This window comes from Aotus nancymaae, unplaced genomic scaffold (assembly GCF_030222135.1).
Source record: "Aotus nancymaae isolate 86718 unplaced genomic scaffold, 86718_ANA_hifiasm-v0.15.2.pri h1tg000010l, whole genome shotgun sequence".
In the NCBI taxonomy this organism is placed as follows: Eukaryota; Metazoa; Chordata; class Mammalia; order Primates; family Aotidae; genus Aotus; species Aotus nancymaae.
The window spans coordinates 36,837,844-36,854,805 of NW_026988421.1; the positions used below are offsets into that span (position 1 = coordinate 36,837,844).

A 16,962-nucleotide genomic window follows, 5' to 3' on the forward strand; every position below is an offset into this window, starting at 1 on the left:
GAGTTCAGTTTTTGTCACATTAACTTGGAGATAGCCATGAGGAGAAGTTAAGCGAGGAGATGACTGACTATGGGAGTCTGGAACTCAGTAAAGAGGTCTGGGCTGGAGGAATTAATATAAACTGGGACACATTGGCATGCAGATGGCCCTTTGAGCCATGGAAATGGCTGACAGCATAAGATGGAGAAGAACATCCAATCCCAGCCCCACAGAACAGCAGGGGCCTAAGAAGTCTTCTCTGAAGAAGGGAACTGAGTGTGGGGTCATGGAGGTAGAGAGAGACTAGTGGCCTTACTCTTGCCTTCTAGCAACTCCCTCTCCAGTAACCTGGGGTCAGTTCAGCTGCTACTTAATTTTTGTCATGTGAGAGGGCAGCACCCGATACATAATGGTTCTGGTCATCACAGAATGTTTTCAACGGTGACAGCATGCTTATTGTCAGAAATTTTGCTAAATAAGATAGGATGCATAAGGGCACTGCCAAGTAAAAAGCAAATCTGCACTTAGTGCGGATGACCTTTTATTCAAAAAGATTACTGCAGGAGAGAAAGGGGCTGTTGCAATAGAGGAAGTGTACTGTGTAATGGGAAAACACTGAGAAAGTAAGATCTATATGCTTCTCAAGAGTTAGACAGAAAGGGGCTCTCTCTTGAACAGAGAAAGTAACCCAGGCTAAAAACAGCAGGATGTGGGGAAATGGAATGAAAGGGTGGCCTGATGGGATAGTAGGCCAGACAATGTCTTACTCTGAGGCCAGTTTGTTCTCAGGACGGCCTGTGTGCTGGCTCAGGCTGGGGGGCAGGCAGGGGTGGGTGGGCCAAAGTGCAGGGGCTTAGAGGAAGGAGAGAAACTGAACCAAAGTTTGGTTAACAAGAATTTTATTCAGTTGCTCAGTGGGGACAAGCAGTTTGGCTCATCATTTATCAGGTAAGGCATGGGAATTTGTTGGGTCTGTATTTAGCTTTGCCATAGGTTAAAAACAGGGCATCTGTGCATCTTATCTAAGTCATGTGAGAAAGAGTCGCTCTAATGCAGAGCAGATGAGTCCCAAAATTGGGGCTTAGCAGGGAAGGGTTCTTGGCTTCATCCAGGAAACAATTCAAGGGCAAGCTAGTGGTATTAGACAGCAACTTTTATTGAAGCAGCAGCAGAGATACCAATGGCATTGTGCCCAGAGCAGCAGCTCAAAGGCAAGTCTGCAGTCATATTTATACCCACTTTTAATTACATGCAAATTAAGGGCCAGATTATGCAGACATTTTTAGAAAAAGGGTGGTAGTTTCCAGGTCATTCAGTTGTAACTGAAAGGGGCTGTAACTTCAGGGTGTTGCCATGGCAACAGTAAACTGACATGGCACACAGGTGGGTGTGTCTTATGAAGAGGTTCTTCTGCTCTGTCCCTGTTTTAGCTAGTCCTCAATTTGGTCCAGTGTCCAAGCACCACCTCCAGAGTTGAATCCTACCTCCTACCTCAATTCTTTGCAGTAAGCTATTTTCTAGAACATACAAAAAAAAAAAAAAAAAAAAATCAGGGGGTGAGGGGAGAAAGGGTTTACTTTACCCTTCACTGTCTTCCAGGAGCAGAGTGCTTCAGCGAAATTCAATATTGCCAACGTGCTCTGGGATGTGAATTCCATCCCTCCAGTCTGGGTGACACCTTTGTCTTCTCAACCAGCATTGATATTCCTGCCCAGGAACTTAAGAAGTGCCCTTTGCTGTGGTCCAGATCTCAAGCCTGCTTTCCTGGGAGTTTAAGACTTTTGGCTCTTACCTTGAAGGCATTCCCATGCCTCCATGCCTGACTTACCAGCAGCCTGCCTAACCCCCAAGAGATGTATCCAAGACAGCGTCATAACCTCTGCTTCCGAACTGCTACCACTAAAGACATAGTCCTGAGAGAAATGGACCATCACCTTGGCAATTTGTAACCTATGGACTGAATTCAGCTCACAGAAGTGTTTTTCCCACAGGGTGTTTTGCTTTGATTTTTAAACTTGAATTAGATGCCTATATAAAAAATCAGGATAGTGAATCTAAAAATCCAGATTTCTAACTTCCCTGAAAAGTAGATTGCTCCAGCAGTTCTGGCCTGTGTTTCTATTGTATGCTCCTACACTATTTAACAAAAGTCCTGACAATAAAATTTGTTATTGAAAAAGTTCTATTTATGAATACAAGTATTACTTTGAGTGCTGTTACTTTTATACAGCCTAAGTGAGGAGGAGTACAAATTCTATCTCCTAATCACTACTGTTCCCCTGAATCTATTCAGTCATTTATATTTTCTGTGGGTGTTTTAAGTATTTCTATTTCCTACCACCAATTGTCACTTTCAGTACTAGGACAACTAGTCAAAGAGATTTTACTTTCAGATAATTTGTTAATCAAGGCATCATTTAGAAAAATTACTTACTATTTATTTCAAATTGCCTGACTACACAATAATGATGACATGTATCCTGAAATAGATGACCTACTTCACTAGACATCTTACTTGATCATATCAGCACACTCTCCGCATGGTCAACTTACTGTACATAAATTGTGAAATCATGTGATATGGTCAACTCCTACTTGGAGCTTGCTTATACCTGATATAGAGAGAGGAGCTGTTGGGCATCACTAGTGAGTGCAGGAGGACTGAAAAGAAGTCTGACATCTCCCTCTCCTTTGGATACAAAGGCAACACAATTTGAAGCCCAGAGTTAAACTGTGGTTTCAGCATGTGAACACAAGTATAAAGTCCTCCGTCTCTGAAGCCTTTCCGTGCTCTCTTTTAGGATTAGGGGCTGCTCCCTAGTGCCCCCACAGCTTTCTGGGACTATTCCTATTACTGCCCACCCCATCGTACTATAATTACTTGTTTCTGTGTCTGTGTCCTACCTAGAGGTGAGTCTTGAACATGGGATGCTGTCTTTCCCATGATTATAGCCCCAGGCCCAGCGAGTTCTTGAAGAATGATCCAGAGACAGAGCACTCATCAACCTTGATTATGACAGTAGGTTTCCCCACTTTGCATTTTCCTAAGTGAGGCATGAAATCTTCATACCTGCAGATATTATATGACAGAAAATAAGAGCATCAGTTTCCCAGTGATGTTTAGCGTTCCTGGTTTCTGCCTCTCATCTCATCTGACCCGGTAAGTGTCTCCCTATCTCTTAATCACAAGGCTCCTTATCCACAACTGTCTCAGAGAAGGATTTACCAGACATTCTGTCTCTGTTCTCATCTCCTGGGAGCAGGCTTAGAAATGACAATCAATTCATTTGGCTAATTGGTACACTGCTGTCTCTCCACTTTGCTTCCCAATGTCCATTCCAGGCACAGAATATGGGTAGTGCAACCTCTCTGGCAGCCTTCTCCAGGCATTTCCACAAGCAAGGGCTCGACCTTTGGCCAGCTTGCAGAAGATAGCTATTGGGCTGTGCCTCTATTCAAGGACGGATCTTTACTATACAGGTTGTGGGGCTACCTTCTTCCAGATCTGAGCTTATAAATGTACAGGAAGTACGGGCTGACCTTGCCAAGTGTTCGAGGCCCGGGCACTTTCAGCCCTTTGGATGCTAACTAGAGTCTTTCTCAGCATTTACAGAGCTCCCTCGGGCCTCCATCTCAATGCCTACAGGAAATTTGTCCTTGAGTATGTAAGCATTTATGTGGCATAATTTCCAAGGCCCCAGAAAATTCTACCTACCCACTTCCTAATCTGTTTTTTCATGCCTGAAGTTGCTAAAATCACCAAAATTTCCATTTACCAAAGTTTTAAAAATCTCTAGGAGTAATTAAGTTTTTTTAATGTAAACTTTTTATTGACGATAACACTCATACATAAAAGTGCACAAATTATGGTTGTGAATGAACCACTCATGTAACCAACACTAGGACCAGAAACAGAACTTTGCCATGTCCCCAAAAGCCACTCCTTCTTCCTTGTATCCCATTGTAGTCACTTCCCCTCCCCTCATCAGGGAAACCACTATCCTAACTTGGAACAGGATAGATTACTTTTGTTTGTTTGTTTGTCTGAATTGACATATACAATTATGAGTATTTACTCTGTTCAACATATTATTTTGAAGTACATATACAATGGGGAATGACTAAATCTAGCTAACTAATATATACATTACCTCACATAGTTGTCATTTTGTTTATTTGGTTTTGTCCTTTATTTAAAAGAGATCTTGTTGTATTTACTCTTTTGCATATGTAATGCTTTTGCTCAGCTCAATACTTGTGAGATTCATCCATGCTGCTACACATAGTTGTAGTTTGTTGATTTTCATTGCTGCATAGCATTCCACTGTGCAAATAAACCAGCATGTACTTAACTGTTCTAATGCTGATAGACATTTAGGTTGTTTCTGGGTTTTTGTATACAAATAGAGCTCTTATGAACATACTTGTTCAGGTCTTTTAGTGAATACATATACACATCTCTGTTGGAAATACATTGAGGAGTGAAATTGATGAAACGTAGGATAGACATGTTCAGCATTAGTAGGTACAAGATACTATCAAACATCTTTTCCAAAGTAGCTGTACCAATTTACACTCCCATCACCAGCATATTAGGGTCACAATCATGCCACATCTTCAACACCAGCTCTCTCTTTTCCACTTAGCCATTCTGATGGGTGTGTAGTGGTAGTGGTATGCTTAATTTACATTTATCTGATAACTAGTAAAGATGAGCACTTTGTTTTATGTGCCTTGGCCATTTGGATACCTTTTATATGTGTATTTTCTGTTCACGTCTTTTGAGAATTTTTCTATTAGGTTTCTGTCTTTTATGTAATAATTTTTTTTCTTTGAGACCAAGTCTCACTCTGTCACCCAGGCTGCAGTCCGGTGGCACAGTCTCGGCTCACTACAACATCTGCCTCCCATGTTCAAGTGATTCTCAGGCCTCAGTCTCCTTGGTAGCTGGGGTTACAGGTGCGTGCCACCATGCCCGGCTAATTTTTGTATTTTTAGTAGAGACAAGGTTTCACCATGTTGGCCAGGGTGGTCTCAACTTGAACTCCTGACCTCAAATGATCCACCTGCCCTTGGCCTCCCAAAGTGCTAGAATTACAGGTGTCAAGCCACTGCACCTCCTGGGCTGTCTTTTATGTAATGATTTTTAAAGATTTTTATATATTCTGATAATTTGTTGGATATACATATTGCAGATATTTTCTCCCACCCTCTGTCTTAACTTTTCATTTTCTTAACAAAGTATTTTAAGTGAACAGAAGTTCTTTATTTTGTTTTCCTTATGGTTAGCTCCCTGTGTGTCCTATTTAAGGACATTTTTTTTACTCTAAGCAAGTTATCATATCATGAAGATATTTTCATGTATTCTCTTTGAAATTGACTTTTGTATACAGTGTGAGGTAGGAATCAATTTTTTTTACTGTTTTATTCAGTTGACTCAGGTCTATTTATTGAAAAGAACATACTTAACTCTACATCATTAATCATAGGACTATATATATATGTTACATACATATAAGTTATATATGTATATATATATGGGTCTATTTTTGGACTATATTCGAGAAGCAGTGAATTGTTAAACTTTTTATAAAGAATGCCTGTAATTCTTTCATAAAAAGAATGAAAAAGTATGTAATAAATTTATTACATACTTACTATGAACCGGGCATCACATTATGCTAAACATTTCACCTGCATCATTTCATTTTACATTTCATCAACCCTCTATGAGATAGGAACTATTATTAACCCTGTTTATAGATGAGAAAATCAAACAAGTTGCCCAAGTTCTCCTAGCTAGTACATAGCGGAATGCAGGTCTAGTTGACTTCAAAGTGTGGGTCTTTACTGTTTCCCAGAGCAACCTTTGAGGGGGAAAGGAACAATAACATTTTGGGGGGTGGGTGGGGGAGAAGTGATGGACAGGAGTAAGGACCTATAAAAAGATAAACAGGTGAAGAATGAAGAGGTAGGGTATGCTAAGAATGAAGTCTGCAAGCATCACACTTTTGCTTGGAAGAGGTATTTTCATCATTTATGTGTTTTGTTGCAGTGTCAATCCCCATTTGAAGCCAACTTATTTCACCAAGACAGTGTCATTTTTTAGTCACCCCCTCCATTTTCATCAGGGCACCTATGATATTTCAGTGTCTTCACTTTTGGAGGCATCTTTCCCTTCTGCCCTATGCCCAATGACTCATATCTTCTACCATTTATTTCTTCAACTCGCTTTTGAATGAAATTCTCTGTTTCCATTCCAGCACTTCCTGCACTCTGAAGTCTGAAAAACCTCCCCAATTCTCCTGCCTCCAGCCATTTCTGCCTTTCTGCATTTCATATATTATTAAAACAATATCTATGGCGCCTCCTGTTTAAAACAATAGAGAATATTTAAGTCTTACCATGTGCCACGCAGTAGCTTAAACATTTTAAATAAGAATCTAATTGATTCTCACAAGAATACTGTGAAGTAGTCACTGTCATTATTCCCATTTTACAGAAGACAATGAAAACTTGAAGAATATTAAATGATGCTCAAAGCCACATAGCTGGTAGACGGCAAAGCCAGGATTTATATATAAATCTGATTTCAGATATCTACCAGTCCAAACCACCACTGTATTCTTTACACACTTCTCTAGCTCTAGACTAATCTCTGCAACCTTGCATTTAAGGATGCCCCAAATCTGGCTCTAACCTCTCTTTCTGATTTTTCTTTCACTAATCCTTTTCAAAAATTCTTTCCCAGCTCAAGTGATCTACTCAAATTCCCCTGAGTAACCTGTGGATATTTCCACCTTTAATCCTTTACCAAAACTCCCTTGCCTTGACTGCCTCCTCCTCTCCTCTCCTCTCAAGATTTACATTTAAGTCATAGCTTAAGTCCCACTTCCTCTACAAAGCCTTTCCCGACTCATACTAATCCCTCTGTCTCAATTTATCTGGTACCTTTCCTCCATTAAAATAGTTCCTAATTTTTTTAAGTATCAAAATCCACCATGGGCCTTATTGAAAGGCAATATGTATGGTGGTCAATAGTGTGAGCTTTGGGCTGAGTGCTGTGGCTCACACCTGCAATCCCAGCACTTTGGAAGGCCAAGGTAGGAGAATAGCTTGAGCACAGTAGTTTGAGACCAGCCTGGGAAACATAGTGAGACCCTGTCTCTACAGTTTTGTTTTGTTTTGTTTTGTTTTGTTTTTGTAATAGCTTAATGTGGTGGCACCAGCCTATGGTCCAGCTACTCAGTCAGCTGAGGTGGAAAGATTGCTTGAGCCCTGGGAGTTGAGGCTGCAGTGAGCCATGATTGTGCCACTGCAATCTGGCCTGGGCAACAGAGAGATACACACTCTCTCTCTCTCTCTCTCTCTCTCTCTCTCTATATATATATATATATATATATATACACACACACACATATATGTGTGTGTATATATAGCATATATGTATATATGCACATACATATATACATATGTATAGTATATGTGTATATATACACACATACCTATATACAGTGTGTGTGTGTGTATATATACACATACATATATAGTATTAGTTCTCGCATTGCTATAAAGAACTACCTGAGACTAGGTAATTTGTAAAGAAAAGAGGTTTAATCGACTCACAGTTCTACAGGCTGCACAAGAAGCATGGCTGGGGAGGCTTTGGGAAGTGTACAATCATGGCAGAAGGTGAAGAAGGAGCAGACATGTCTTACACAGCAGGAGTAGGAGAAAGAGAGCGAACCGAGAGGTGCTACACACTTTTAAACAATCAGATTTCTTGAGAACTCTATCACAAGACAGCACTACAGGGAATGATGCTAAATCATTAGAAACCACTCCCATAATCCAATATCACCTCTCATCAGGCCCCACGTCCAGCATTGGGGATTACAATTCAACAAGATTCGGGTGGGGACACAGAGTTAAACCCTAATTTATATATGGCATGAGCTTTGAAGTCAATAATATTTTGCCCCCATTTGCTTACTCATGACTCTGGAAGTGTTATGTAATTTTTAAAAAATCTGTTTTCTTATTTGTAGAATGGGGATAATCATAATACCTACTTCATTTGTTCAATAAATATTCTGAACAACTATCATGTGTCTGGCACTGTGCTGAGTACTGGGGATTCCACACTGAAAAAGAGAGGCATGCTTCCTGCCATTGCAGAGCTTGCATCTCAGGGAGGGAAACAGGGCTAAATTATTTCTGTGTATGTAGCTAAGTGCAACGGAAAGTATTAGCTTACCATAGAGAAGTGTCAGCATCATATTATAAAAAGAACATGTTCAATGGGATAGATTGGTATATTTGGTATATAATGGTATATATTGGTATATTTTTGGACAATGCAATATTCTCAAAGACATACAGTATTAGTAGAATACACATTCAGACAGGTGCAATGGCTCACACCTATAATCCCAGCACTTTGGGAGGCTGAGGTGGGTGAATTACTTGAGATCCAGAGTTCAAGACCAGCCTGGCCAAACATGATAAAACCCTATCTCTACTAAAAATACAAAAATTAGCGAGGCGTGGGGGCTCACAGCTGTAGTCCCAGCTACTGGGTAGGCTGAAGCAGGAGAATGGCTTGAACTTGGGAGGCGGAGGTTGCAGTGGCTTGAACCTGTAAGGTGGAGGTCGAGCTAAGATGATGCTGCTACACTCCAGCCTGGGTAATGGAGTGAGACCCTGTCTCATAAAGAAAGAAAGAAAGAAAGAGAGAGAGAGCGGAAGAATAAAGAGAAAGAAAGAAAAAGAAAAAAGAAAGAAAGAAAGAAAAAGAAAGGGAAAGGAAAGGAAAAGAAAGGGAAAGCACATTTGCTGGGTGTGGTGGTTCACCCCTGTAATTCCAACACTTTGGGAGGCCAAGGTGGATGGATCACCTGAGGTCAGGAGTTCTAGATCAGCCTGACCAATATGGTGAAACCTCATCTCTATTTTAAAAAATACAAAAATTAGCCAGGCGTGGTATGCGCCTATAGTCCCAGCTACTCAGGAGGCTGAGAGAGTAGAGTTCCTTGAACCCAGGAGGCAGAGGTTGCAGCGAGCCGAGATTGCACCACTACATTCCAGCCTGGGTGACAAAGAATGCACATTCATAGTTTATATTAGAATTATTACTTGGTATTATCACCAACACCATCGCCCAACTTCCCACATCCTCACCACATACCTAACATAGTATTTTGTTGCTTTGAGTTACACAGCATTAGTACACATTTAAATTTTCATATCCATTGAAATAATGTATTTTACAAATTAGGAACAACAGGCTCATGCATTTACTAGACACTTGCCATGTGATAGAATATATTGTTGTAGTTATTCCATATATTATCTTTCTTACTAGTCAACCTTGAAGGGTAAGGAGTTGCTGTTACCTGTAACCCTGATGCCTAGGACAGTGTCCTGCCCAGAGTAGGCACTTAATAAATATTTGTGTTTTTTATTGCTGTTGAGCTGTAATTGTTAACTTGAGATTTCCTAAGCAGGTAAACGTTTTCTATCCTGTATTATTTTTAGTTCAGATCACGTAATCTATGCCTAGTATATATTTTCTATTTACTCTTTTTCAGTAACTGCTGTCTCAAAGTAAAAAATGGAAATCTTTGCCTGAATGGACTGGTAGCAACAGATCTGAAATTCTTAGAAATGTTGGAACCAGAAGCTACTTCCCACACAATCCATGAAGAGGGGGAGAGAGAGACAGAGAAAAGAGAGAGAAAGAGAGAGAGAGAAACTGGGTCTTATAGAGAGACTGAGACAAGTACTACCCAGTTCTTGACCCTCGCCAGGTTTGTGGCTTTAGGTTCTGTGCCTGTCTTCCTCATGTGTAAAATGAGGGTAATAATACAGCAGCACAGGGTTGTTGGAAGAGTAAAATGAAACAACAAACAAGAAGATACTGGGGATGGTAGAAAAATGGTAATAAATGTCAAATATGGATAGAAATGAAATTGGATATGAGATACAGGTGTGTTTAGTTTTATTAATAATAAACTAATTATGTATTTAATATTATTTACCAAAAAAGAAACTGCTTTACAAAATAATTCAATATACTGTAACATTAAATTGTAAGTCTTCCTATTGCTTTAAATTTTTTTAGTAAACGGTTTTATTGAAGTATAAACTGATTGCACTTTAGAATAATTTAATTTACAATAATTTAATTTACCTTAGAGCCTTTTAAGATCACATTCACTGCAATGGGTAAAGCAGAATGTATCTATAATTTATTGTCAGGGTTAGAGACTTGAACTGATAAGGATATCGTTATCTACTGTTTAGGGCAAAAGATATAAAATGAGTGTGCATTAAGTGCCAAGGTTTTCTCTAAAAAGGGCCCACTGTAAAAGCCAGAAGCGTGCCAGTTCAATTCAACAAATATTTAATTAGCACTTGAGATTTCCAAGGCACCGTTTTGGGTACCGAGGAGGAAGCAAAAATGAAGAGCTGCTCATGCCAGCGAGAGACAAGACATGAACCAAGCAACTAGGCTGGAAAGAGTGGGGCGTCGTGATGTAGAAAAGGCAAAGCACAGGAAGACTTAGTGGCGCCTAAAATAATCCAACTTTTCCTGCCTTTCTTCTTCTTCTTTTTAAGATTCTATTTTGGAACCCTTTTCGCATGTGCCAGGTCGCTTGTCAGCAGAGAATCCTCAACCCTGAGAAATCTCTCCTCCCTGTTCTTTCTTCCCTCACAAATTCGATGAGCTCTTCTGCCATCAGCACTGCTCTTGGAATGGTATCTATTGTGTGGGTGGTGAAATAATGGAAAGATATTTTTGTTCTAATTATGAGAACTGTATTACAGGGGGAAGGAGGGAGAGGCTGATCTGAAGCGCTGATGAGATGCTCTGTGAGGATCCTCCGAGGAGGCGTTACTAAGGTTACTAGAGAGAGGACGGCAGGGTAAAACAAAATATATTTTCAAATGTGAGGCGTGGGCTGAGCAGCAGGTAGTGCCAGCGGTACTAGACGCCGGATTCCCTAGATGGGAAAGGAAGAAGGCCCAGAAAAAACTGGGAGCCGCGACATGGCGAAAGCTGGAAGCCTCTGCGTCCCCTTCCGGGCCTTTTCTCCCGCTCCCCTTGTTTCCCGGAGCCATTCTGGCTGTAGCACAAGATCGGCGCACTCGCGGGACGGTGCCATTTAGATGTAACACGTGGCCGTGTCGGACCGGAAGTGGTGACCAGTCAGGACCCGTAGGGAGAGGCGGGTAGCGGGCGACGGCGGCGGCGACTGTGGCGAGGCTGCGCGGCCGGGTGCACGGGACCTGCCCTGCAGCGGCTCTCAGAGGCCGAGGGTCGTCGCTGCATCTGCCGGGAAAGAAGAAAACGAAGACTCCGGGGGCGAACTTGGCACACCGGGAGGAAGGGAAAGGGTGTGTGAGGAGGGCTGTGGCTATATTTGGCGTCGGGAAGAAGGACCTCAAAACTTGTATTTCTTATAGTACTAGTTGATTGTAGGTTTTTCTTTTTTTTCTTTTTGCATGACAGATTCTGGAGACACCTGGCATCTCCGTTCTCGAGTTTCTCTGGGCTCTTGTCAGTTGATTCGTAGCCTGAAGTGAGTGAGAGCCTTTTAGTTCACCCAGTGAGTTAAGATAGTTATGGGTTGGATAGAGCGGCCGGAGAATAAAGAAATGGGAGCGTGGAAGCAAGAGTAGGAAGTGGTGTCCTGGGGCGAGTGGCAAGATGATGATAGTTAACATTTCCTGGGTTTCACTATACGAGACACCGGTGAAACCTTTTAGATGAAGTAACTCATTTAATCTCCATTCCTGTGAGGTCAGTTATCTTACGAGCCTCTTTTTATAAATAGGGACACTGAGGCTTGGAGAGGTTAATAAACAGGGCCAAAGAAAGAAAAGCTGTGAATTCTAGTAGGCTCATCCCAGAATATACCCCCAAACTCCACACTACAGCTGTCTCCCATTAAGATGTAAAGAAAGTGAGGACTTAGGACAGAGTGAGAGGACAGTATGGCTTGAACAGATGTGATAAGACAGCTGGAGTTGACCTGATAAAGGGTGTAAAATCCAGGTGTGTAAGGCAATAACAGATGTAAGCGAGGGTAGAGTTGGAACTGTGGCTTTCTCACCTTCATCTTCAACCTTGACTAGCGTCTTCCTATCTGGGAATTCAGTGGGACAAAGAAAAGAGGTATATACCCACACGCCTAAGTTTGAAAATGGAATTACAGACTTTAAAGGTTATTTGAACATATAAACAACTTAAATATTATTTCATGTAGCTACCTTATTAGATGTAGCTATCTATTAGATGAAGTCCAGGGAGTTGAAATGACTTACTCAAGGTAGCCAGGACTAGAAATATGTTGTCTGTCCTAGACCCAATGCAACGAAGTTTAGGGAATTCTTTCCTCTTTTTCCTGCTGTACTTGCTGTCATTATATTAGTTTTAATAATTTGATATGTCATTTAACCTGGACCGTTCCTTCTAGCCATGTAAATTACTTATTTATGACATCAAATAGTCAAATAATCTATCCATTCCCCTTAGTGTGTGTTCCAAATTCAGTGTAAAGCTGGAACCTGGAGCTTCTTCCAACACAATTGAGTGACAACTTAGGTCTTCCAGCATTTCTAAGAATTTCAATTCAAAAATGAAGTCCCAGCATTTTAAGAGGCTGAGGCAGACAAATTGCTCGAGCCCAGGAGTTCGACACCAGCTTGGGCAACATGGTGAAACCCCTTATCTACAAAAATTTTTTTAAAAATTTGCCAGGTGTGGTGGTGCACTCCTGTAGTCTCAGCTACTTGGAGAAGCTGAGGTGGGAGGATCCATTGAGACCAGGAGGCTGAGGATGTTATGAGTCATCATGGCACCACAGCACTCCAGCCTGGGCAATAGAGTGAGACTCTCCAAAAACACCAAATAAATAAAATGAAATGAGAAAGCTGACCAAAGGGCAAGGTAGTTTACCTTAAAGAAACCTAAAAGAATGGAAATCTACATATGTTGAAAAAGATTATAGGAAAATTTTCATCAATTGATGATGTACTGTTCACAAATACTGTAATTCTCCTGGAGTATAGTAAGTCATATTCCAGAGAGGAAATTTGAAGTAGTTGAAATTGTGGGCTCAAGAATCAAGTAGAGCAGATTAGCCACTTACTAGATTTGTAAAATAGATTTACTTAATTTTGATTACTTCATTCCTAAATGAAGATACTTTCTAACTTGCAGAATTAGAATCATTGTGTGCAATGTACTTAACAACGTCTGGAACAAAGTTGTAAATATACAGTGATTGTTACTGCTCTGAATCAAATAAAAGTGAAGCATTGCTAAACCTTGAAAGCAGTTGCTGCAGCTTCTATGCCTGGTTTTCAGTAAAAAGGTCAAAGAGTAGCCTTTTTTGTTCACCTAATAATAAATTGAGAGTGAAAAATGTTGCTGCATTTTCTGAAAGGTGTATCTCTTATTTAAAAGTAAATAGAATTTTTAGATGGCTAGATAGCCTGTGAACAGGAATCTGCTCACAGTGATCCTTAAAAATTATTGTGGCTGTTTAAGAAAACTTATTTTTGAACTATTCTGTTTCCTGAACAATTGGCAACTTGGATTCTAAATAGCTGACTTTGTACTTCTTTACAGATGCATGGTCATGGAGGCTATGATTCTGATTTTAGTGATGATGAACACTGTGTAGAATCCAGCAAAAGGAGAAAAAGGTAAGTAATTTTTTTTATTGATCTGTATTTCACATCCTTTCTAGATTAATAGGAAGTATAAATAAATGAGTGAAATTTTTGAACTGTGTTTACATGTGAATTCAGTTGCTCTAGTGAATGAATTTTTGTTCATTAAACTAATACATTGACTAAAAATTGGAGAACAGTTGTGGGAAAGATAAAACATTAATTCTGTGAAGGAGGTTATTGAAAGGGAAAGAAGAGTTTCAGATTTCTGGAATCTTTTCAGAAATCAATGAAACCTTTTTATTGCATATATTTTTCATTCAACTGTCAAGGACTATTTGCAAATCTTGTAGCTCAGAAGGGACTTGAATGGTGATCTCTTGCTAGTACTTGCCTTCAAAGTGAAGTTAACGTGGAGAATAAAAATATAGTAGTGCATTACAGTTCTTATGGATACATGAATAAGCAGACTAAGAGGTCACAGGAAGAAACTCAAGGAAGGTTTATTGAATTGTAAAGGACAAGAACTCTTAGCACATAAAGCCTGTGCATTATAAGTAGGATACGTCTTGGTGGAGCTGCTGTGCATAGGAGCATTGTTCCTAGCTTTCAGTGCATAGAAACTGTTTTATACTTTGACTCAGGAGTGGTTGACTGATGTACACTAACCAAACTTACACACCAGGCTATTGACTGATTTTTGCTAACCAATTGTATAGAAATTGGCTTATTGTTTCACACTGAGAGCAATGTACTAGGCATATTAACTGGGTTTGAACATTTTTATAAGATATTCAGTCTTTGTGATAACCCAAAGGATAGTAATAATTATAATAAATTACATTTTTGATGGTTTACATTTTCTAGATTTTTCATTTAAAAATGTTACTCTGTAAGAGTAGAATATGAGCAAACCTAGTTGGATACTCTGCTCTAGGATTATATTTATCACTATAAGTAGGGCTGATCGTCTATGTCAGGGGTCTCCAATCTTTTGGCTTCCCTGGGCTGCATTGGAAGAAGAATTGTCTTGGGCCACATTACTGTGGAGCACACACAATTGTGAATCTGTTGGCTCACTGTTGGCCTGGAACAGGGCTGGGCCTGCATAAAATAGACTAATGATAGTCGATGAGCTTTAAAAAATTGCAAAAAAATTTCTTAATGTTTTAAGAAAGTTTACAGATTTGTGTTGGGCCACATTCAAAGCTATCCTGGGCCACATGAGGCCCACAGGTTGGACAAGCTTGATCTGTGGTTTGTATTCTCTATAATCAGTCTTGCTTTTTGCATGTTAGTAATTACCAAAAACTTTCTTATCACTATGTTACAGCTAGAGAAATTAAGAGACAAAGAGATAAGTAATTGAATCTTACTAAGATTAAGGCAGTAATTGACAGAATTATGATTTGAATCAGGAACCTAGGTGATCTGACACTAGAGTCCATGCTTTTGTTATTTCATCTTCTCCATGTTATAGATATTAAATAACAGTAAGGTATTAATTAAGCTATTTAAGGAAATGTAAAATGTCTCATTAAAGATCAGTGAGTCTTCTTAAAGACTTACATTCTTTAAAATATATTCCAATTATGAAAATAAAAAGAATTAGAAAACAACCTTTGAAAAAAATGAACTCATATTTTCTTCTTAATATTCCAGGACAGTTGAAGATGACTTACTGCTCCAAAAACCATTTCAGAAAGAAAAACATGGAAAGGTGGCCCATAAACAAGTTGCGGCAGAATTGCTGGATAGGTATGGTATTTCGATGGCAGTTCTATTTCTTGGTTTAAGTTGTTTCATCAGCTACAGACTAGGGGATTTGATTATGTTAATTCAAATATAGACATTGTGAATTTGCTTAAAATAAAATTTGTTTTAACAGGGAAGAAGCAAGAAATAGAAGGTTTCATCTCATATCTATGGATGCTGTATCCTTTTTATATTTCCAGATTTTTATAACTAGTAGAATATTTTAAAATCTGATTTTTTGTTTTATAAAATCTTTTGAAGTCAGATAGGCCTTTTTATTTTTAAAGATAAGTATTTATTGATGTAGGATTTTGCCATTTATACTTTTGGGTACAATTCTCTTTTACTAATATATAGGAAAGATTTAGAGACAAAAATAACTAGTAAACATATTACTAGTACTTTATAAACAGGTTTATAAAGTACATGAATCTGCAAATATATTTTTCAACTTGTTTTTTCAAGCTTTCAGCATTTCCTTTTCCTATACTTATCTTTAGTCTCATTTTAATTTATTCTCTTCCTACCTGGTTCTTTGCTATTTAACGTCTCTACAAAACTTGTATTTGAAATTAGGTCTATCCAGCCTGTCTCTGGATCTAAGGAAAAAATAAAAATAAAATTAGGTCTGCCTGTGGACTGTCCTCAGGCCTGCGGTGGTTTTAATTTTTAGGCATAACTTAAAGCTGTGTAAGATAAACCCTGCTTCCCAGTTGTAGCCATTTCTCAACTTAGTTTTTTATTAAGACTGGCTCATGACACTAACTGCTACGCTGGCCATCCATGCTGCCATTGAGAATAGTGGAGAATTAAAGAGAGGCCAAGCAAGAACTGAAGTATTTGGAGGTATTTATTGCTGTGATCAGAATTGGGAGAAGGAGATAATGTCAATTTGATACGCCCCCTACCTGTATTCATCTGTTTCAGTTTATTATTCCAATATTTTTCTTTAAGTTATAGAAGTACCATTGTGTCACTAATTGATTTATTCCTCTTATCTCCTAACCCAGTAGCTTAGTGTTTCCATGGATCTCATCTGCCATTTGTTCCTTTAGCATTTAAACATTTGCTCAGCCTTCTCTGACACCCACTGCATTGGGGGCACCTAGTTACAGCCTAGTGAGAGTGAAGTATAGGCACTCCTTTTCTGGCATAGGTGGAGGTGGAGCCACAGGTTTTTTTTGCTTTGTGTGGGAGGATTTATTTTATTTTATTTTTTTTACTTTAGGTTAGGGAATACATGTGTAGAACTTGCAGGTTTGTTATACAGGTATATGTGTACCATGGTGGTTTGCTGCACCCATCAACTGGTCACCCTTGCCCCTCCCCCCAACAGGCTCCAGTGTGTGTTGTTCCCCTCCCTGTGTCCATATGTTCTCATCGTTCAGCTCCCATTTATGAGTGAGAACATGCGGTGTTTGGTTTTCTGTTCCTATGTTGGTTTACTGAGGATGATGGCTTCCAGCTTCATCCATGTCCCTGCAAAGAACATGATCGCATTCCTTTTTGTGGCGGCACAGTATTACATGGTGTATAGGTACCACA

General features: G+C 39.5%; 1 protein-coding gene across 9 annotated transcripts in view; it reads left to right on the plus strand.

The window, feature by feature from the left end:
* Positions 1–11,176: 11,176 nt before the first annotated feature.
* The window catches only part of LOC105718949 (protein FRA10AC1), a 33,459-nt gene continuing 27,673 nt past the window's right edge, over positions 11,177–16,962 (plus strand). For 5 of the 9 annotated variants that reach the window (XM_064374107.1, XM_064374104.1, XM_064374105.1 and 2 more), the window contains exons 1-4: positions 11,271–11,379; positions 13,619–13,695; positions 15,325–15,420; positions 15,551–15,596. In XM_064374107.1, the coding sequence (XP_064230177.1) occupies positions 13,619–13,695; positions 15,325–15,420; positions 15,551–15,596 (219 nt within the window). In that variant the 5' untranslated portion in view covers positions 11,271–11,379. Of the gene's footprint in view, positions 11,380–11,438; positions 11,461–11,494; positions 11,565–11,594; positions 12,161–13,618; positions 13,696–15,324; positions 15,421–15,550; positions 15,597–16,962 lie in introns of those variants that run through there. The other 4 variants (XM_012454803.3, XM_012454801.3, XM_012454804.3 and 1 more) reach the window with 4 other exon arrangements.